Source organism: Melopsittacus undulatus, chromosome 12 (genome assembly GCF_012275295.1).
Source record: "Melopsittacus undulatus isolate bMelUnd1 chromosome 12, bMelUnd1.mat.Z, whole genome shotgun sequence".
NCBI lineage: Eukaryota > Metazoa > Chordata > Aves > Psittaciformes > Psittaculidae > Melopsittacus > Melopsittacus undulatus.
This window is the reverse complement of record NC_047538.1, coordinates 12,976,677-12,999,143: the sequence shown is the minus strand read 5'-3', so window position 1 is coordinate 12,999,143 and position 22,467 is coordinate 12,976,677. Positions and strand designations below refer to the sequence as shown.

The 22,467-nt window shown below is 45.8% G+C and overlaps 1 protein-coding gene across 1 annotated transcript in view; it reads right to left on the bottom strand.

The window, feature by feature from the left end:
- Window positions 1-13,856: 13,856 nt before the first annotated feature.
- ADORA2A (adenosine A2a receptor) overlaps window positions 13,857-22,467 on the bottom strand; it is a 29,838-nt gene continuing 21,227 nt past the window's right edge. The window contains exon 3 of the mRNA XM_034068477.1: window positions 13,857-19,709. Within this exon, the coding sequence (XP_033924368.1) occupies window positions 18,749-19,709 (961 nt within the window). The 3' untranslated portion in view covers window positions 13,857-18,748. The remainder of the gene's footprint in view (window positions 19,710-22,467) is intronic.

Below are 22,467 nucleotides of genomic sequence, written 5' to 3'. Positions count from 1 at the left end.
AATAACCTGATTTTGAGGAAGATGGTCTTCAAGTGTGCCTGGCTTCAAAATCCTCAAGGAGTTCCTCTCTGAGGGGAAGCTCTATTTGAATTCTAGAAAATTCTAAATTTCTAAAATTAAAATTCTAAAAAGCATTTGATAGTGTTGATAGGGATGATATAAAAAATAATGGGGACTTATCTGAGATTCTGAGAAGGACAATTTTCAGTCATTTAGCCCTCTGTAAAGCATCTGAGTGTAAAGTAATCCCTAAAAGCTACCTCAGAGCCATCCAAGTTAAAACATAATGTTGAATGGGTTTGGGTTTGATGTTATTCAAAGCAACTCAGCAAGGAGGTTGAAGAGGTTTGTTTCTAACTCCTGCCCACTGAACTGAAAGCCTAACACATAACTTTTAGGATAGGCACTGAATATTCTTCAGGCAGGTCAAAGCCTGCACACGGCAGTCAGTAAAGGGCTACATTAATCTTTAGTTTCACACTTGGCAGCACAAAAGGAACAATAACACCCACTAACAGTCAACGCCTTGCATCCTGGGAAAGCATTCAAGCTGTCAGCCATGAAATTAGAATAAGGCCTGCCGCTCACAGAGGATGAGACCCTTCCTACCTCGTTATGATTATTAAGGAAAACCTGTTCGGCATACATACAGGCATGAAAAAAAAGGACCTCCAGTGCAGACTGCATGGACTGGCCCGAAGACAGAACAGTCTCCATATCCAGATGCTTCCCCGTTAGTCTCTCACCATAGCTATCCCACAGAGCAGAGGTAACTAGGGCTGCAGTGTGATTTGGGGGCAGGGAACAGAACTAAAAAGGGAGCATCTGAGGGCTCACAGTGCTGCAACATGATGTAGGAGCACAGGTTTGTGCTAAGAAGTGGGGAAGGTGGCTTCAGCCCTTCAGTTGAATTTGCCCAATGAGTTGATGATAGCCCCTGGCACCGAGGAGCATCCAGGCATTCAAGGGGTTTATACACAGGGACTTACGACACCCAGCCTGGAAACTTCTGCTTCAAAATAATTTGATCTGCTTTATAATTTATTTCTGAGCAACATACTCTTATTCCAAAGTGAAAATAGCAAAGGTGATAACCAGAAGTAATATTTCACTTGAACTGCAGACTCCACCACAATCCACATCAGTTGTCCAGGGGAAACAAGTGGGAAGACAACAGATCTTTTAAGGAGAGCTCATGGAAGGGACACTGTGAGGCCTCAACAGCACATTTGTGCAGTGAAGGCCAGTATCTCTGGCTCACAGCAACATGTGAAATCAGGCAGATGGTTGCAGCTGCACTTGGCGAACAAACAGTAGTAACCTAAGCTTGACACTATAAATGATGGTTATTGAACTAGTGTCTTCATGGAAAGGCTAGATGTTGGCAAAAGGGCATGAGGAAGACAAAACAGAAGTTTAATTAACTTAACAGGAAAGCAAAAATCTCCTAGATAAAAGGAAAAGAGCAATTTCTGAGCCAAGTATTTAAAGGGTTCTCAGACCTTCCCAGGCCAAAGAGTGTCTGTGTGTAATGCTGACTTCCTTCCAGCTCTGTCTGTGCCAGAAATAACTCGTCAATGGAGTATATGTCAATAGTGTACCTTTTACCAAAAACATTCTTGCAAAAAAGTGATAGTTGCTGCCAGGATGCTGCTGGCAAACAAGGAAGAAGGCAGCTGCATTTATGAAGAGTGTAACACATTCTACTCTCCTTCTGCTTGAGCACATACACATGCTTGCTGACTCATAACGGCATGAGCTGAAGACAGAGCAGAGTGTGTGCACCAGGGCAAGAGTGGATCTACAGTAACCAAGGGGAGAAGGGAAGGACAGATTGCCCTCCTCAACACCTTGGGTGTCTTCGGCATCTTTCAAAGGCTCATTAGCAGTTTACATCACTGTTTTGTATCATGTTGCTCCTAGCCACAGCAGACTGAATCCCTGCAGTCAGCTGGTATGGTGGTCACACAACATACTGACAACCAGCCAGCTGGGTTGCAAGCACAAAACAGACTTGCATGTTGCCTGTAGACAATATGTAACTCTTGACTTAAGAGAGACACTGAAGGAATCGTACTACCTATATGGTTATGCATTCATCCACCAACTGGCTGAGGTTTGCCTGATATGCTACAGTTCAGGATCTGAGCTTTAAGCTAGAAAGAAAAGTATATTTATGTCTTTCACAGTTTAAAGGAAGAAAATTCATGTGTGAATAGAGCAGCTGAAATAGCATCTGCTGAAGTCCGCAGACAGCCTGAAATCAAAGCTCCAAGAAGAGTAATTGCCTTCTACCCAGGTATCTCGCTGGGATCCAAAATACAAAGACTGGCTTTATGCAAACACAGAAATAAAAAGTCTGTGTTAACCATTTCATTGCTGGACAGCAGTGTATGAGACTAGAATTTAAACTAGTTGGACAAAGGTGAAAAGACTAGACTCCACATGGACCTTTAGTCCAACCCCACAGTTCAGAGTTCAGTGGGTCCAGAAGAGAAGACAGTACTAAATTTATAGCCATCATCTACTATTCAGGATGGAATGTAGTCCTTTCCAGTAACGAGTGAGACACTCCTCCCACAGCCAAAGAGAGGGGCTTTTATCACTCTTCTTTTCCACACAGGGCACCCTCTTGCTTCCCCCCCCCCCCCGGCACTGCATGCATATAGCCATTTCCTGAAACATTTCAATTTGTTTTCCTTAGGTTATTTGTGTCTACAGCCACCAGCTGCTCTGTGTCAAAGCCGATATGTTCAACATATTATTCCATTATCCTAATAGGTTGAACATGTCCTTCCTCCCATGAGAGCTGTTAAGATACCAGTCTTGGAGAAGAGACAGCTTTAGTCCCACTGTCACCTCCTCTTTCCTTCTGAGTAACACACTGTCCTCAGTGATCATATGGAATATAGCTAACTTCTTAGAATGTCTTGATATTCTGTGTTCACACATGCAAGAAATGGTACTTGGCCATTTAATACCCAGCTCTGCCCTGAGCAAAACTACATACATTTATCAAGTGGGGGAAAGAAAAAGCTTTGAAGGCTTGAAAGAGACAGTGCCTAGTGCTTTCCTTTTTTCATATGACAATTTTCTCTATCATATTATAGGGCTCTATAATTTCAAATCATCACTTCTCCTCCTCCATCAAGATATTAGTCATATTTCCAAAACTGCTCTCTTGATCTTAAAAAGCCTTGGAAAACATCTCCAACTCAGGTCAACGACATTTAAACTGAGGAAATGGTCACCTTTGGTTCTGCTCTGCAGGATCCTTGTGCCCCTGGGAATGGGAGAGCAGAAATTCCTGGCTGGTTTCCATGACCCCAAGGACTGAACATTCCTTGCTTGAAGAGCCTTTCCAACCCCTGCAGCAACTACAACTAGGACCGCTTGTGTCAACACAGATTATTCAAAAGATGCTGTTTAAAGTTGCTGTGGGTAGAAGGCAATGGGAGGGGAGAGGGAAGGAGGAAGGGATGGAGGAAAGAAGAGGAGAGAGATGGAGACAGCCGACACACAAACAAACGAGCCTACATCAAAGATATGTAGGATCTCCTGGGGGAATACTTAACAATAAGAGCACTAGCTCTTGCTTTGCTCCAAGGAGCAGCTCTGGTTGAGAAAGTCCCTGAGCAGAGGACCCTTCCTTTTACACACCAGAAGTAAATGGTTTTGAAACAATACATAGCCCTGTCCGTTATTTGCATGCCTAAAGATTTCCACTTACCTCACACCCTACACTTTCACAGAATCTCAGAAATAACTGGTGAGGGAACAAACATCCCCAGAGCCACAGGAACAGGAGGCAAATGTAACACATGCTCCCTGGATAGATCGTCTGCAAGACACGGTCCACCCACAGATGTAAGGGAGTGCAGGAAATGAGTGAGTGTGGCAGGGTTGTGGGATGGATAACTGGGGCATGCAGGGAAAAAAGAAATGGGATAGCACAGCGTCCCATAAACAGCTAGCCTAGCGCCTCCTTACCAAATCAACTCTCTTACTGATCTGACAGAATATTCACAGCACTCAGTGACAATAAAGGAGCATTGTTTTGCTTTATCAGTGACAGCAGAAAAAGGCAAAGCTCCAGCATATCTTCCCCCAACACACTCTCTACTTGATTCAGTCTCCAGAGAAAAAGGGAGCTTGCAAAGTCTTCATATCTATGTTTTAGTACCTGCATACTATGCTTTTACATCTTTTGTTCCACAATGGGAAGCAGTCACAACCACATCACTCACAAACTTGTTGATGCTCAGTTCAGTTCCTCCTGGTTCCAGCAGAATGACAACCACCAGCATCAGCTCAGTTCCAGGAACTGTATAAAAGAAAATCATGTTTAAAAGCCTCCATCAAGCCAGGCTGTGCCCAGGGGTGCCCCTTTAACCCTTCCTTCTCCTCCTGTGTTAACCAGAAAAGCTAGTGCAGAGCCCATGTGTACTTCCCCTCCTCATCCTGAATCAGCAGAGCATTATCAGGCATTTCAAGCAGAGGTGATGATGTGTGAGTAGGGTCCATGTGGCCCCTTCAAAAGGCACCAAATTTGTAACTGACCCAGGAAGATGGCGTTCATCTCTGTTACTGCTGCATCCCCTCCAGCTGTAGATTTTTATGATCCTGTAACACTAGGGTTGTATGTTCTCCCCAGAGAGCTAGGCAGTGGTAGGTGAAAATTAACAGTCATGCAGCTAAACCATAGCAAGCTAACGAACAAACTGATACTGGGGCAGAATGGAGAGGTTAATACCACTAGTTCCCATTGAGAGTGGCTGGGGGATCACCATTTACAGATGATGGCAGAGAGGCTTTTAGAGATGTTTATGCTTGGAAGCAGTCACTGGGAGCAGCAGTTTCCAAACAGAGGAGAGCAGCAGTGGCACTGTTATTGTGGGATGGGACAGTTGGGCAATGCCAGTGTCTCCTACATGTTCTGTGACTCAGACCATACCCAGCCTCTTTTCTAATACACAGGGGTACCATTTTTCATTTCCTTCCTCACTGAATTGCTTTCGTCACCATAAATCCAACTGTTCAGGCTTTCAGAGGGAAGAAGCAATTACACCAAAGGGCTGTAAACCAACACAGAGTTAGGCTGTGTTCTGAGGAATTGCAAAACTTCTGGGGTTTGCTCGGACCTTGCATTCAATACAAAATTAATCACAAAAATACAATACACTATCACATCTGCTGGTCCACACTTCTCTGTTCAAGCTATGTGCTTAATTTCATGTTAAATGTACAGGTCTTCAAAGCATCCTTCTAACGTAGTGTAATTCTGCAACATAAGCAAGCCCTCTTTAGAAACCACTACCAGACTACCTGGGAAGCTTTGTGTACACAAAGCTGTTGGTTTTGGTGCAGAAGTTCTCCCCAAGGCTAGAAGCAAAATGTTAGTGGAAGGATTCCTCACTTCTTAGAAGTACAAAGAACCATTCTGTAGTCATGTTGAATCAGAAGATCTTGAATTACCAGGCCTAGAGGAATGTTTACTTACAGTGATTTAGCAGAATGATGGAATAAAAAGGTGAGAGAAGCAGCTGCATAAAAACACCATCCAAATGATCACAGTTCCAAAATGTCAGTGCCCAGACCCTGGAGCCACAGGTTACCAGACAGAAGCTGGGAACAGCAGGAAGAGTTGCCTGCAAACGGTATTCATAATGATTGTGCAATTTAACCCAGCTCTCATGAACATGGGTGGATGTAGCATGCAGACATATTGCTGCCTGCACCAAACAATTGCTAAAATCAGAAAGATGACGTAGTGCAATTTGCAAATAATTACTATGCCTGTGGCCTTTCTTCACCTTTCCATCTCCTTATGCATTAGACAAAATAACCATGTCCCAGGCAATAATCCTTCCCAGTTCATATCTCCGCATCCCACTCTTTCTTCCTGCTTCTGGTTTGCCAGTCATTCACCCATGTGTGCTTGACCTGTAAGTATGCTCTCACTTACTTTCATACACTCAAACAAAGTTTCTAAATGGAGTACCATTTTGTCTCTTAGCTGCTTGCTTCAGATTCACAGCTCCTGTATGATCTGGATGAGATCAGACACATGATCAAATTGGTTTCTGTTACTCTATCTTATTTCTATGTCTAATTTTTCTACACTGTGTTCTTTTTTAGCTTGTTCAGTGTGTACAGCTGCTAGCAAAGCACGGGCCAGGCTTAACAGCAAAAGAAATATTTAAGAAGATTGTTTCCCTTCTTAAACGCAGAGACCTCAATTTAACCCACAGAAAGCATCTCTGATGGTTTACCATGAACCAGACACAGGAAGCACCAAGGTGGCTATTCTTGGGCCTTTAGAGAGAACTTGAACACAGTGTTTTCCATTCATGCTATGGATGGTTCTGCCACATCACCTCTCTGTCTGATCCTTGACAAACAGAGGGAAGCATTGAAAACCATCTAAAGCCCAGCCTCTTAGGATGACTTACCTTGTTTAACAAAGAGCCGTTTGGGCTTATTGTGTCTTGTGCATGCTGGGACATGTTAGCAGTTAACTGAGGTGAGGGAAAATAGCACTTTTATGAGTTGTCAGTCCAGTGAACACTCAGAGTGAGAAAGTCTTGTTGATCCTGATCAGAGCTGCTCACCCTTCAGGGGCACCCAACTGAAATACCTTAACAAAGGGTCAATTACGTTACAGCTGAGAAACACAGGAACGTCTTCCTGAGCACAGTTCCAGAACATGGTCTGCACAGAGAGAGAGCTGGGGGAATAAACAGAAAGCAAGAAAACAAACGGGAAAACCCTCCAAAAGCAAAAGGCCTCATAAACATGGAGAGGCCATACTGGCTTGTTCCAAGGGTTTTCTTCTATCCCTCCTATGATTTCTGCCAGCAGTTCTACCCTGTTCCCCCACCCACCCATACAAATTCACCTTCAATTACCTTACCTCAGGAATATTCATTACAGGAAGATGCCCTGAGTGGATCAAATTAGTGCTTTATGAAAGCCCATTCAGGAAACATCTATGTGATTCTTATTCAGTTAGCAGGAGGGGATGGAGTGGGGATGCCAACTGACAAAGTGGTTTTATGCAAACACATGTCTTAGGACTGATGGGATAGCAGTGCTCTGCAGGCACAATGCAGAGGGACCACATCCTGCCTGCTCTGTTCCAAGTACTGATGCAGCCTGGCAGTTGCTTTTCTTTTGTCAAAACCATCGTATTTTAGAGTTGCAAAATTTCTCATCCTAGATAGAAAGGACTGGGATGAACAACTGGGCCAAGAAGTATCCACAGGGTCACCCCATTTTCAGTTACAAGAGACACAAAAGGCAACCAGCTTCACATATCTTCAAACAGTGTTGTAACCTCAGAGCTTTGGTACGAACAGGTACTGCAACAAGCAGCTAAGTCACCTGGAGCAACAACAGAGATCACAGCACTCCAAAATGTTCCCTGTGTAGCTGGGATTGGGAAAAGGTGAAATTTCCATGTGCAATACAGAGATCTTGACTGTTGCAAAATCTACCAACCAGCAAGTTGAAACTGTCTGTGACACACTGGTGCATGACTTCAGCACATTTCCTTAGGTGCTGTACACAGATCTCATCCCAGGGGACAAAGCCACAGATTACCTCTGCTTCTTGAGTATAGCAGGGTACAGGAACATGGTATCTCACAGAAATGTCCCATTCTCCTGCTTGTGCTGCCCCAGAGAAATGGGATGTAACACTCTGCCAACAGCTGTGAGCAAACAAGATTGTCCACATGGCAGCTGTAAGGCGAACGGGGCTGGAGAGAGATAAATTCTTGTCTCTGACAATAGCTAATGGGCTCCAGGCAGACTGGCAGCTGCAAAGCACCCACCTCTCTGCTCTGGTGCTGCTGACCAGGCACCGCTGGGACTGTACTTTGAGCTGGTGAAGAAAAGAGGCAGAACAAGACTGCTTCAGTCTATTTATATACTGCAGCTCCATCTGCTCCTCTCCACAGCTGGCAAGGCTTGGAGCTAAGCTTAGATCCTCCCAACAAAAAGCCTCTTCATGAAGCATGGGAATTCCCCCCACTACCAACACCATTTGGATTGGATTGACCAGGCTGAGGCTATTTCAGGCACCACAGGTGGCTTCTCCATCTTGCTGAGCACAAGGATGGAGCCAGCAGAGGCCTCTCCACAGTATTACCCAGCCACACCACCAGGGATGAACTCTGAGCAATATGGGGCCTTGGATAAGCCCCACAGGATCTGGGAGGAAGGGACACAAAGCAGAGGCTAAGAGGAGTTCAGGGGGTGGGATTCACAGGTGAAAGAGAGTAGAGCTTCCAGCAACACAGAGACTCTCAGAACTGCTTTGGAGACACAAAACCAACCAGTTTATTAGCTCATTAGCTTGAGAGTCTTTGCTCTGGGCAAACGATTAACTCACCCCACATCTAAACTAAAGATCTTCACAGACCCTTTACCCTAGAGAGCAACTCCTCTGGACAAAGCAGAAACCTCCTTTTCTCTACTTTCCTCTTTGCTCAGGCAGTAACCCCATCCTTTGTGCTAAGGTTCAACATCTGCTTTCTCCTGTTAAAGAGAGCTCCAAGTTCTGTCCTTCCCCCTGACATGCAGCAGAAAGCTGTCCCAGCCTCTCCTTTCTGTTATCTTACTACTTGGATGTTATTTCCTGTGTTTATTTTTCTTGCCTGTCTCACTGGCCTGGAGGGTCTCACCTGCTGGAGAACTGCCATTACTTCTCCATCTGCAACACTGACCAAAGATTAACAAAAATATAGGCTTAGGTCACTTCTAATTTCCTTAGGATGTCTGACTACCAGCAGGGGCCAAAGGCCACAGATGCTGAGAGAGAGCAGGTTCCTGTGTGTCTTACCTGGAAGCTGACATCAGCAGATGCATCTCTTTAGGAAGCAGAACGGGGATATGTATTTTATAGCACTCTGATTTCCAGCTACTTGGAAAACACCAAATCCATGGCTACATCCACAAGGACCTCTCATCAGAGACAGTGAACGTGTCTGTGCAACAGAGAGAATGCAGCCTCTTCCAAGACCTGACTGACACACAGGCTTCAGCATTCAGTGTCATCCACATGTCACTGACCCCAGGATGCAGCCTCCTGCTTTTGATGGGAAAAAAACATTGTGCTCTCCCTGGGAGGATCATATGTCCCACACAGTGCTTCCAAATGGGAAGGTCCTCCTGTAAGGGAATCAGACTAGAGTTAACATAGGGAGCACATCCCTCCATCCAACCACACAGTGGAAGTCTACAAGAAGGTTGTTGCTATGGTTCTTTTGAAAGTCCAGGTAGTGCTGCCCCATGGAAGGGGACCGCCAGCCCCTTCATCTTGGATAAACCTCTTGTGCTTCCTGGGCCTGGCATACTGCAGGAAAGGAGGATCATCTGCAAAGGCAGAAACTAGGATGAGAGAGAACTTGCATGGGAAGCAAGCGCTCAGAGAAAGCAAGCTATAAAGGTTTCTGATTAAAACCTTGATTCCCAAGCACTGGCTCAATCCACAAGGAATTTGGTTTAATTTAGTTGCAGATGAACATTACATGGCTTAGTTCTGCAGACTGGAAGGCCTTGGTGCAAGTGAGGGACGTTACTGTATATTTCTTCTGGAAGGAAATCAAAATGCTATTTCTCATGAATTCAGAAAGAACGCAGCTGTAGGACAAGCAGCTGACTCTCAGCTTTAGCTGTGGCATTGAGTTACCAATGGTGGGAGAAAAGACTATTTCTGTTTTCCCAATGCAACCTTTAGCATTTTGATCCTTCTGGAATTAGAGGAGGATCTTGAGGAGGGTCTCTGATTTTTTGTCTCCACCCTATTCTTTTAGTGCTTTTGGCATGAATATAAAGAAAGGCAGGAAGCACTTGGAATACCGGACTGCTCCCAAATGGCAGGCACCTCAGAAATTAGGCCCTTTGCTTTAAGGTGCTGAGTGTTCTTGTAGCCCAGCACCCTGGTGCTCTCCTTCTGAGACTCTGCCTTTGAATCAGCCAGAATCTTTGTGAATGAACTGCAGCTCTCCCCCTGTAGGCTCACTGGGACTGGGAATGCAAACATTAGCCCTCTTCTCCCCAGCATCTTTTGGCTCTGCAGAATGACTTCGCAATCTGATGTGTTACCATCACTGAACAGCTTCAATTTAGCAGCACACTAGCCCTGTATATCACAGCCCCTGCCACCAGGGCTAGCTCAGAAAACCTGTGATTGCTCACAATCATGGTTAACAGAGGAGATGACAGCAGGAATTTGCTCGGCAGTGAGCAAGTCTCAGAGCTGCCATTCCTATCACACGCAAAACCGGCCACATCCTCTGGATGATGGAATTGTTTAATATCACAAGATCCAACGTGCATAGCAAAGCTGCTCCGAAGACATTAATACTGGAAGCAGTACTGCTCAATACAGACTTAAATGCTTGACAGTTCATAGTAAATGAAAGGATGAGAGTCCTCTGCCCCAAAATTCTTACCACTACAAACAGCATTCTTCTTTTGTAAGACACTACTTTCCTTTCTACGGCCCAGTGATAAAAGTGTGGATTCAAAATGACCTTCATCCAGCCTGGATCAGCATGGTCAGAGATGCTGGGTCCAGTGCACCTGCCCTGCAGAAGGCTTCAGCATCTGCCACTATTCAGCCCTTCAGCACACCTCCAAAATAGGAGCTTGGCAAACAAAGCTAACAGAGTGCATTACTAAGCAGAACATTCTGCCGAGTCCCGGCACCAGGACTGCATGTTATAGGGCACTTGCCAGTTCCTGAGTCAACTTTATTTATTATACACTAGAAAGGTCATGACGAATCTCAGAAGATAAAATCTGTGTCTGTCAAGCCACCTTCCTTATTTTCATTGGCCTGGACCCTCATGTTCCACACCAACAATAACAGGACATGGGTTCAAGAGGTACCATGACTGCAGCTTACCCTGAGATGGCCCAGGCTTGTTTTGCATTCTTTGTAGATCTGATCCAGGCTGCTCAAGTCTCTTTATTAGGACTTTGTTGGTGGTTTTTGTTGTTTTGGTTTGTTTTTTTTTCCCTGCATGCAATCACCACAATGAAGAACAGCCTCCTTGCATCCCTGGAACTCCAAAGCACAGGCACAAGCTTTCAAGTTGCAGATGATGCCCAGTGCCAAAATGATGCAGCTGTAAGTTCTCCAGCAACACGAGGTATCCAACCGAGATGTGCGTAACTCCCATTTACAAGTAACATCCTAGACCTATACGAGCCCAAAAAGACATCCCCATGACCTCATCAACAGCTGAGGCAGCAAGATACCCCCTCACATGGATTTTCTTCACTGTCATTATGAGCTGTTATCTAATCTCTTTGCCTTAGGTAAGGGAAAAACTGAGAGCTGCCCAGGGCTTTGGGTAAATCCTTGGCAAACAAAGCCTGAGTGTTTGCAGCTCCAGTGCTGTCAGTGTCCAAGCTTGCAGGTTTAAGGACTGCACTGGGCTCTGTAGAAGCTGCAGTCTCTGGATTGCAGCTGGACACTCCCAAAACCCATAGTCCCAGCTCTGGAGTTCAGTGCAACAGGCTCAGACCACACAATATGGCTCTGCACTCCAAATAACCTCATTTGTACACAGTTCATTCTGAACCATCAGACTGGAAGCTCTTTACCCAGTCCTTGCCTTTCACTTGCTGAAAAGTCACCATTCTACTCTGAGCTCTAAACTTGGCTTAGATCTTTTTCTCTGATGTGCTGCAAGGACTCCAATCCCTGAAATGACTTTCTGATTTTCTGAGATATGGGTAGTGCTTTCCTGACACTCTGCAGGATCTCAGCAGCGACTACTGCAGTCACACAGCAGAGAAATGATTGTGCTTCTAAGAGTGGCACATCTTACAGCCAAAACCCCTCCAACAGTCCCATCCACTTGGTCAGTTCTGAGGAAACAACACCAATACTCAAAAGTGCCCCCTTTGTTCTCAGAACAGCACTGAAGAGGAGATTGGGAAGTCAGGGAGGAATACAGCGCCACTTACCATTGAGTGAGACCCCAACCTGCAGTGAGTCACATAATCTAACCTGAGGTGCTTATTATTTGTGGGATCAGAGAGGTGGACTCCTCACAGGATCGCTCCAAGCTGGCAGAAATCTGTCTCCCTCCCCTGAATTAATACACAGTGACTCTCACTCCTCACTTGGTCACTTCAGTCAAATGCAAGCGCATCCTTTCTGTGAAAGTAAATTGTGAGGTGCACAGGGCTTCAAAGAAGGTGCTCAGAGCTTCTTATTCCCCAAAACTTCTCCTTGATGGCCAAGAGCACAGTAGGAACCTATGTACTATTCTTAGCAGCAAAGGCTTCCTGTTTAGGGGCAGAAGTGACAAGGAAGATCCTGCTGCTTTAAATACTGTGAAAGTTTTTGAGCCAAAACCATTATCCACCCATCAGTAGGGAGAACGCCATCCTCCACAGCCCTGTCCTAGTTCACCACTCAGAAATGTCATTGGTTCCCCAGTGCTGCAGTAAATATTACACTTGTTGAGCTGTATCATCCTCAAACAGCCTTAGCCTACAGCAAATGCTCTGCAAAGCCCAGTTTATCCGGCTGACTAAGCCGAAAACTGTTGAGCAGAGGTTTCCAGATCAGACCAATTGTGCTGCTAAACTGGGAGCTCTCTCTGTTCTTTCAAGTACTTGCTTTCTTCCTGGGTCCAGGTAGGGACATTGTTCCCCTGGGCTCCTGCAGACGCCCATTGTTCCTCCAAGCTCCCAGCCTTTGATGCTGCAGAACAAAACGCACAGTGTTTGTGAAAGGAGGGAAAAAACAAAACCCTTTTCAATTACACAGTTGATTGAACAACTTGGGCACAGCTGGCCACAGAGCACCAGGGAGCCAGCACTGCTCCACAAACCAGGGCCTCCAGCAAGGCCTCTAACCCAGCTGCAAAGTGAACCAGAAGAGCGAATGACCAGTCATTGATGGTTATTCGATGAACTTTCATTTCACTACTTCCAATTCCAAATGCTCCTGGACTGTAGACTTTCACGAACCTCCTCACACACATATTTAGTAGCTGCCAGCTGGAAAAAGCTGGAAATTATTCCTGCTTCCTCCTTCGGCATTGCTCAGAAATGGCCCTTAGATTCACTGCCTCCATTTCCACACTAATGCAGCTGATGGGGCTATCTCAGCCTGAGTGGCACAGCACAACTGGAGGGAGGTCTGAAACTGTGAGGGTCTTACAAGGATGTCTGAAGTGCACTGGCAGGGCCATGTGGAAGGAGAGCCAGCAGGCTGGGATGCCCCTCTCACAGCTGCAAAGCTGTTTCAGGGCCCAATTACGTACCTTTCAGGTCCTGCTATGCAACAGATTGTTCATGATACTGTGGGGGTTTGGGCAAATGCAGTGCTCTACCTTGTGTTCAGTATGCAGCTGTAAACATTGCTCTTACTGCCGAGATGACAGATCCCATGATGTCAGAGATGTGAGGGGTCTTCTAATCCATCTGGGTCTGTCACCTCAGTCCATGCTAGTACATTCTGCAACAGAGTAGGCAGCAGCAAGAAGGGAGCTCTCCAGAAAGGTCAATCTATGGAAAAAGCTAATAAAACGATAAGAAAACACTTGTACAAAACAGGGCGGCCCAGCCGGGTCTTCCTGAGACAAAGACACTCACACTCTCTTTTACAAATATATTTTATTATTTGAATGCTTATTAAGAAATGTAACCAAGACAGACTCAGCAGCACCGGCGGCTCCTCACTGCCCAGCAGTCTGACGACTTCACAGATATGAAAACTTCACAGATTGACAAAAAAAAACCCTTTTGGTCAATGCATTTTAAATACATTTGCATGCACAGATTTTCCCACCCCCTTCCCTCCCCTCCCACTGGTAACTGACAGAGGGAAAACAACAACTATATTCATAAACCATTTAAATTAAAAGAGTAATTGTTTTATAGTGACAGCGTGTGCAGCAGGGTGTTCGTAGTGTCTTGGTTTGCAGACCACAGAGACAACCGCTCCACAGGATGAGGGCAGGAACACCAGCTCCTGAGACAGAGTGGGAGAAGCAAAGGATGGACTCAGATCAACAGGTTCCAGTCTTGATTTTAACACATCCTTGTGTGAACAGTCCCAGCAGACAAATAAGACAGGGAGTAACACACAACACTGCTCCAGTTTGGGGATTCTCAGTCTGTCAGGGTTAGGCACCTCTCATGCAGATAAGGAACCGGTGTGATTTTACTTTTTCTGATGTGTTTTACTGTAAAGAAGGCTGAAAGCTCAGGGCTAGAAAGACAAAACTCTGGGATGACTCAGTGCAGTGTGAGTCCCAAAACAAACTGGGAGAGAACTGACTATGAGGCAGCTAAACATAGCAAAGACCACTAAAGAGTATTCTACAGTTCTAATGCATCACAGCACTGTTATAGCAGGCTTTTCCTCTGCACAGAACACAGCTGGATTGATTTAGTTTTAGGTAAGGCTCATGTTCATGAAGCAGAAGGAGTTTTGTTGCACCCAGACACAGTCATGAAATGTGACAGTGTATCTGAAAGGGAGATAATCCACGAGAACTGCCTCTACCTTGATCACTAATAGACCTTATGAACTGAACCCTTCGCATGCACCAGGTAAGGCTGATCCTCTGTAGTGACCCCTGGTGAGCTCTAAGACTGTACACCCTTTCCAGAGTCCTTCCTCAGCAAGTCCCACCTTGGTCTCATGCCAGTGCCATCTGGGCCGTCCACAGCACCTCCCAGCACATTCCTGCTCCCCTGAAATCCTCCCAAACATCCCCCCTACAAATCTTCCTTCACCACCAAGATTTCCCACCCACTCTAACCTTCCATTCTGCTCCCACACATTAGAGACTTTTCTATATCCACCAGCATCTCCTGGAGCCTCTTCTCAAAGAACAACCAAAGATTCAGGCTCTGTGCCACGTAACTCCCAAGCCCATCTGCACAATAAGCTTCTTAGCACCAACTGGGACCAGTGGCAAACCTTGTCTATCTACACTAACCCCAGCTGTCTCACCATGCCGAATTGTTTCTCTGTTCAAGAGCTGCAGTTCAAGCTTACACAGAACTCTGAAATATCACTGATCCAAATGAAACCCTGCAGGACAAAGCTATAAGTGCACTTATTTGCACACAAAACCCAGTGTCTTACTGAGGAGGGGGCCCCAGGAAGAACTCTCCATAAAATTACTCCTGGCAATTGATCAAACTTTACTTTCTCTGAAACCCTGTAAAACAAATAGACCCTGGAGCCAAAAAGTCTTCAGGGAATGGTGCAAATCATGGATTCCCTCACATCAAATGAGGCATCACATCTCTCTGTGGATCTTCAGCTACTTTTAGTAAGAAGCTCCAGTTGAATGAAATCAGTTTCTTCTTACCCCAGCTCTTACTCTCTGGACCCACTGAACCTTGGATTCCTGAGGAGGCCTTCTCTAGCCTTTCCTGATAAATCACCTCACTCTTCCCTTTGTCTTGGTACTATCTTTGTTTATCCAGAAGAGCTGTAGTTCATCAGCTAAACATTCTGCAGCTGGAAGGAGAATGGGGATGAGTGGGAAAAAATAATTTCATTTTTCTAATGATCCCTATGCAGTTTGGAAGACAGGTACTTTCTGAGAGTGGAGAACGCTGCCAGAAGAGCACATCTCATAGATGGGACTGTACAGCTCTTTTTCCTTTTTTCCCTTAAAAAAACCCCAACTAAACAACAAAACCCCCAAAAGCAAGCCTTGCAATGGTGATCCCTGGGAAATGAGAAATAAGAAGTCCAAAATTCTGTTCAAAAGGCATGAGCCTGTTGAGCTCCCCACAATGACTGAAACAGCTTCTGAAGGTCCATCTCAGACATACATTTGCCAGAAGGCCCACACAGCCTGTGGTGCAATTGCCATCCCTTCCTTCCTGTGACTGCAGACTCCCAATGCTATATATAACATGCTGCCTCCTTTCCCCACTGCACTTCCTCCTGCACACATCCCCTGGCCCCTTCACTCACTGTATTCCTGTCAAATCTGGATCACTAATATTGAAAGGGATTGGACACACTCGGGGGCATCTCATACAACAACAGAAAAGCTAATTTCAAGACATCTGGAAATTCAGTAAGCTTACATGGCAATCTGGTTGGGCAGGCAAGTTTTCCAGAGTGACAATCCTAAACCTGTCACATCAACATAGATCAACTTGATTCTCGTGGCAACAAAGCAAGAAGCTGCCATAATTGAGTGTGAAGAAGCTCAGGAAACAATAGAAAGCTAGCAACCCACATCAGCTGTTGAAAGGCTGATGCAATGTGGCATGAAACTTCTCATTACAATGGCAACTAAAGTTCAATAGGAGACACTTCTGCACTCGTGTGTGTTCCAGCACATAAGTGATGCTGGTATTTTCCCACACTTCCTTTCCTGCTCTGCTTCTTTGTGGACCTAATTGTTACTGACATGAATACCGGATGTAATCTTGTGTTATTCTTAGAAACATTTCATCTCCCAGTTGAGGCCTGAAGAGATCAGATCCCCATGTTCCTGACTGAGTTCCCCTGCCACTGTTACACAGGAGGTCAGAGGAGCCATCCCACAAATAACCTATAGAAATACCCAATGCAGAAACACCAAGAGTAACAAGATCCCAGGTCACCCTACAGAGGAATTACCTACAATGTCAGTCCTTGGGAAACAGCTTCGTGTGTGTTAATGGTGCTGGAGTGATAATCCACTCCTCTGACGTCAGACTACATAGAAGAGCCGTGCCAAGAAAGCAGCAATTCAATTAAACTGTAAAGTCAATCGTTCTACAAATTTACCTGTCTTTCTGCTAAGGGTTGTGGTGGCAACCACATCTTTTTGTCCATCTCTTGTGCTAGCCTGGAGCAGTGACGTACTTGAGCACATTTAGCACTATAAACTATTCTCCACCTTCATGTAGGGACACTGGCAAAAAAGAAAATTATCCTCAAATAAAACTGACTTTTCATTTTAATAGTTCACAATATATAAAATAAACATAGAATAAGAACATACAAACCTAACCTGCTCTTCCTCAAATATCAAAATCCAGTTCCCCTACCCTTTCTGCAAAAGAGATTATTTGGCTTCTGAAATGTTAGTTGACACACGTGAGGAGGAGCCAGGTTTGGGGGGGATGATATTTCTGATGTTTTCAGCCAGGGAATAAGCTTCAGATCCCTGGAATTAGCAGACTTTTAGTTTTCCAGTAGGACCATTACCGCCTGTCTCTCCAGAAGGCTGGTGGTATTAGATGTGAATTATTTGTCTGGAGAACAAAACTGACGCAATCATTAGGTAGAATTCAAGTTGAACGTAGCATTCTGCTGTCCTTGAGCTACAAAGCTTCATGAATGATCCAGAAAATTATCCACCTGCTGTGAAATACTTCTACTCCAAACCACACCAGTGCATACATTTGCTGCACCATGAATTTGCCTGTTCTCTTACACAAGACTGCAGTTCCTAAGCTGGTTTCCTCTACTACCGATGCCTTTCAGCGTCTCAGAGGAGAAGCACCTTCTAACCAAACAGACCCACTTCTGTTGGCCTCTGCACCACAGGGACACATCAGGCTTCACAGTAAAGCACTTGAAAAAACTGAAGTCACAGGAGAAAAGGTGTTTAAGTAGAGCTCATTGGAATTCAAAAAGTAAGCATTAGGTATGTGTGCGTGTTCCTTCCCAACCCCAATAAAGAAGATCACACAGCCTTTTGAGTGAGGATGAAAATTAACAAAATACAGAAAATCAGCTCCCTTCACACACATCTGGAGCCATGGAAAGAATGTGCATTCTAGAAGCTCAGGAGGTCAAACACAGAGACAGGGTGGGAAGAAGCAGACAGCGCCCACCAGCCTACAGACCGCTCACAGACCTCGAGGCATGACCACCCTGGTGACATAGACCACAACCTGGCCTGTTTGCCTGCTGTCTGCAGCATCAAGTCCTGCTAACAGCCCTTTTGCTAAGGGAAATCCATATTACAGACTCCGTTTTCATTATTTGTTAAACAAAGTAGAGAGCTGTGAGTTTATTTGCCTTGTGCATCTGGAACGTTGAGTGCTCAGGGAACGGATATGAGTTCTGGCCCATCTTTTATAACTTAACATAGAAGTAATCTTATCAAGACAAGAAAAAATATTCAAGCAACCTGTTGCAGTATAAGCTTTAAAAACATGAACTGAAGGACAAAATGCCATGGTTGAAAGTATCCAAGGTATCCAAAGTTCCCATCAGGTAAATTCCTTCCCTCTCCAAGCAGCTGCTGGCATCCTTCCTGACCGACAGATGTTGCTATCCCCCTTGTGTTTGTTGCAGGGCCAAAGTACTGAATGGCCCCTTCCCTGCTGCTCCTCACAGTTCAGTGAATACTTCCAGGCACACTTTATTCCTGCTGGTAAAGCCAGCAAACCCAACATACAACCACAGGTACACAGTACAGCATAATGTCATGATATGCCCTGCATCAGCAGGGTCTCCCAGTGCTGAACTTGGAATGTCATCTTTGACCTCGGCACTGCTCTTGGTGACAGGTCATTGATGGGTAACGTGTTCCTCCTTCCTTAGTCCATTTCAGTGGTATCTTGGCTTTTCTCCAGTCTAGTATTTAGGATCATCCCAACAGTCCTGGGGAGGGACCCCTTTCTCCACAGCAATAGAGATGTGCACCTCTCCCCCCGCCCCCCAACCTCCCTTTCTGCCATGGCAGAGGTCACCAATGGGAAAAAAAAATCATTCTACCAGGAAGACTTTGCAAGTCTCATCAGGAAACATCAGCTGCTGCCAAGGCTGCTTTTTCCAGATCTGAGTAAGACACCTGGGCATCAAGTAGCTCTTCGCTGTGCAGCTCCCTGCTCATGCACACATCTGAAAGAATCCCATTTTTGCAGGAATGTAGCAGGTGACCATTTGTTTCCATGTCCAGAGCATTTCCATTCTGGTGCCAATCCAAGCCAGCTTTGCATTTGTTTAGGTCCTGCTTTTCAGGATCCCTGTGGATCTCTCCATTGGTGTATACCTCTAATGCATACTCACTGATTCGTATGCTGGCGTTCTCTGCGTCCCCACCATGAGTGGAAGTCCTGGAGCTGGCTGTTCCTGCCTTGAATGGCTCCTTCCTGCCCAGGATGTGCTGGCTGATGATTTTACGGAAGGTGTATCGGAACTCCCTGATTCGGTAGGCATAAATTAGAGGATTTACAACCGAGTTGGCATGAGACAGGATAATAGCCAGATACATCAGCCAGAGGGGAGCATGGGCACAATTTGGGCAAAATAGGGTAAAGCAGTTAATAATATGCAGTGGAAGCCAGCAGACTGCAAACAACCCAACAATGATGGCTAAAGACTTGGCTGCATGGACTTCCTTCTGCAAAGTAGAGCGAGAACGCTCTCCATGTACCATCTTGTTCTCCATCTGCTTGAGCTGTCGCCGGGCTGCCATGAAGATTTTCAAGTAGATACCAAACATGATGAGTAGGGGCAAGAGCACACAGGCAAAGAAGTTGTAGTAGACCATGTACTCCATGGTGACCACAGCCTCAAAGAGACATGCCACCATACTGTTGCTGCAGTTGATGGGAGAGGACCTGTTGGAACCCAGCTCTTCAATCTGGGCGCGATTGTGCCACCCTAGCATTGGTGTCAAGCCGATGATGAAAGATAATACCCAGCAGATGGCAATGATACCTTTAGCTCGAGAGCCAGTCACCAAGCCATTGTACCTATAAAGCAGAGGAAATGGGAATTACATCAGTATAATTCAACAAGCCTCTGACACTCATACAATTTCCCAATGGCCCAGAAGGCACAAGACAGCAAGAAAGGCACCTGCTTCTTCAGATGGGCCCTTGAACTGCCGTGCAGAACCCACGCAGCAGAGCACAGCAAAGACTCCATGGTGATGTTGTATGCCACCTACTTCCCTCCCCTTTCCTTTAGGCAGTGAATATGTGACAGAAAAACAGGGAAATTAATCCAGTTTTCATCTGTGCTCCTTCACCAGCACACTTGGTCATGCACATACATCTTGCAGCCTGGATAATCAACAGGACTGTTCTGACCCTTAGTGATGAAGGCCACCATGGCCCTCTTGCCAAAATCTGAGATAGCTCCTCCTTTCTGACAAAGGAGCAGCCTTTTAGTATAGAACTGCTATGCCTGTCTTGCAGTAGAACTACAAGCCAAACAGCACAAGAGAACCTGGAGGCACAGTGCCACAGGCCCCATGTCCATGGTCAGGTGTGCTCCAGGGAGATTCTGCTGACTCAGCAGCAGAAGCCAGGCTGGCATTGCTTCTCACAGCACCTCACTCTGCTCCACAACGGCACTTTCAGGAAAGCCAGGACCACCAACCTTCCTGACACAACTGAGACAAGTCAGCAGTTTCCTTATCTGCCCAGCTAAGAGGACCCCAGGCATTTCTCAAAAAGGACTTGAGCTGAGTGCTCTGACTACAGGTGTTCTGTGGGCTGCACTGCACACACCACAGGAGACTTCAGGGGTGGAGGTATTGATCTATTGAAAGAGGCAATAGGCAACATGGCAAGAATCTGACAGTACAGGCAGGGACTTTGGTTTGTTTGTTATATCAGCCAGTTCCCAAGGCCTCACAGGTTACTGCGAGTCCTGAGCTGACTCTACCAGTTCTTCTCTCTGAAAATGTAAATCAGGGCAACAGTTTATTTCAATGCACTTTCCTTCCCTTGGTAATGCTTAACATGGAAAGTAGATGGCTGGATTCCCACATTGTCCAGTGTGGGTCCCACACTGTACTTGACCCCATGTGTTTGCGATCGGACAACAGTAGCGCAGGGCTCCCAGTGTTACCCGATGCTCCTTCTCCCTCTGTCCCCAGAATTCTCTCAGCAAACAAACATTAAAAATAAAATAATCCAACAAGCCACAGAAAACTTTCCATCTCCCAATGAAACAGTCACTCCCACAGGTTCATGCTCCTACCCCAATGCAAGTTCAAGACAGGGGAGGAGAGAGGCTGCTTTTGCTGGTCACAGTACAGAATGGAGATCCTGCATGTGCTTTAAAACCCTGCTGATGGGCCTTGGGGGAGAACCAGGCTCCACACAAAGCCTGGCAGGCTTGAGTCTCCTTTCCTCGGTTGCATTTCAAAATCAGAAAAAGGAGTGGGTGATGGAGCCAACCACACAACTCCCAGTATCCAAAAATACTGAAATCCCTCTTCCATAAATGAGGGAGGAATTTCAGCTGATTCTGAGAGATAAAAAGCTTTCACCAGCAAGCAGTGGATTCTGCTCAATGTCTAGGGGATGCTAAGGGCACAGCATGGACGGTGGCAGGGGACTGATCACATTCAGACCTCAGCAACGCAGCAGAACAGCATCTGTGCTTTGAAAAGTACACTCAGGGAGCAAGAGCTTGGCTGAAGACACTTGAAACTTGGAAAAAAACAAACCAAAAAACCTCAAAACCCCTAAGCCCTGGAATTGGCTGCATCTTGTCAGAGGAATTTTGAAATTGTGCAGCTGTTATCCCACGACTAGAGATGTCCCTTCCCTTCCACTAAAAATACATTCATTACTGCTCCAGGCAAGCACTCCCCCCCCCCACCCCCCCACTTCACCCTCCCTCTTCCCCTCAGGGGAATCCCATGCAACAAACTTTACAAGGCTTAGGAACAGCACTTAACCCAAGCAGCCGCCTGCTTTCCAGCTGCAGAATATTGTGCTGGCAGTGGCAATTGCCAGCCTACCAGAGAGTGCATTTCCACAATGCCCTGCTCAGTATCTCCAAGGGTAAAGAGAGAAAGCTCACAGCATCTCATGATGTAGCACTATATTGGACAGGAACCCACTGAGAAATGCTAATGTGTTTGGGAAAGCTTAATTTCTAGGATGCACAGGGACACCTCTGGCTGACCAAGGGAGGGTTATTGTCCAGGCAGACTTCCCTGGACTCATTCCTTTTGTCCACTTAGAAATGTCTAAGAGACACCGGAGAGTTCATGTACCTGTCTTGGCATCTTTCTAGGCTCACAGCAGCCAGGCCAAAGCTTGTCTCTGTAAGCTCAGTGCTGTACAGCTCTACATGTTGAGTTCAGGGCTTCCAAGAAGCATCACATATACTGTGAATCGCTGGCACCCATGCAGGAGACAGCCTGCTGCAAGGAGCTGGTCACACCTACAGCCCATGTTCTGCATATCTGGCAGGTGACTTTGTAGTGTGTCTGATGTGTCCAGACAGCACTGGATTGTCCGTGCACAAGCAGTTCTCGTGCTTCCTGGAAATACTGGACTCGCTATGCAAACAATGACTTATCCTCGTGAAATTCCAGACACAAAGAACATGAGTGCAGAGCACAGGGATGCTCACAGTGGAGGCAGGTGTGGGGATGGGTCACCTGACTCCTTTAGAAAACAAACCCCACTTCTGCAAACACATTAAATTGTGGATGTTTTCCCCAAAATAATTTCACCTGCCCTGCTGCTCTTCCAGCCATCAGCC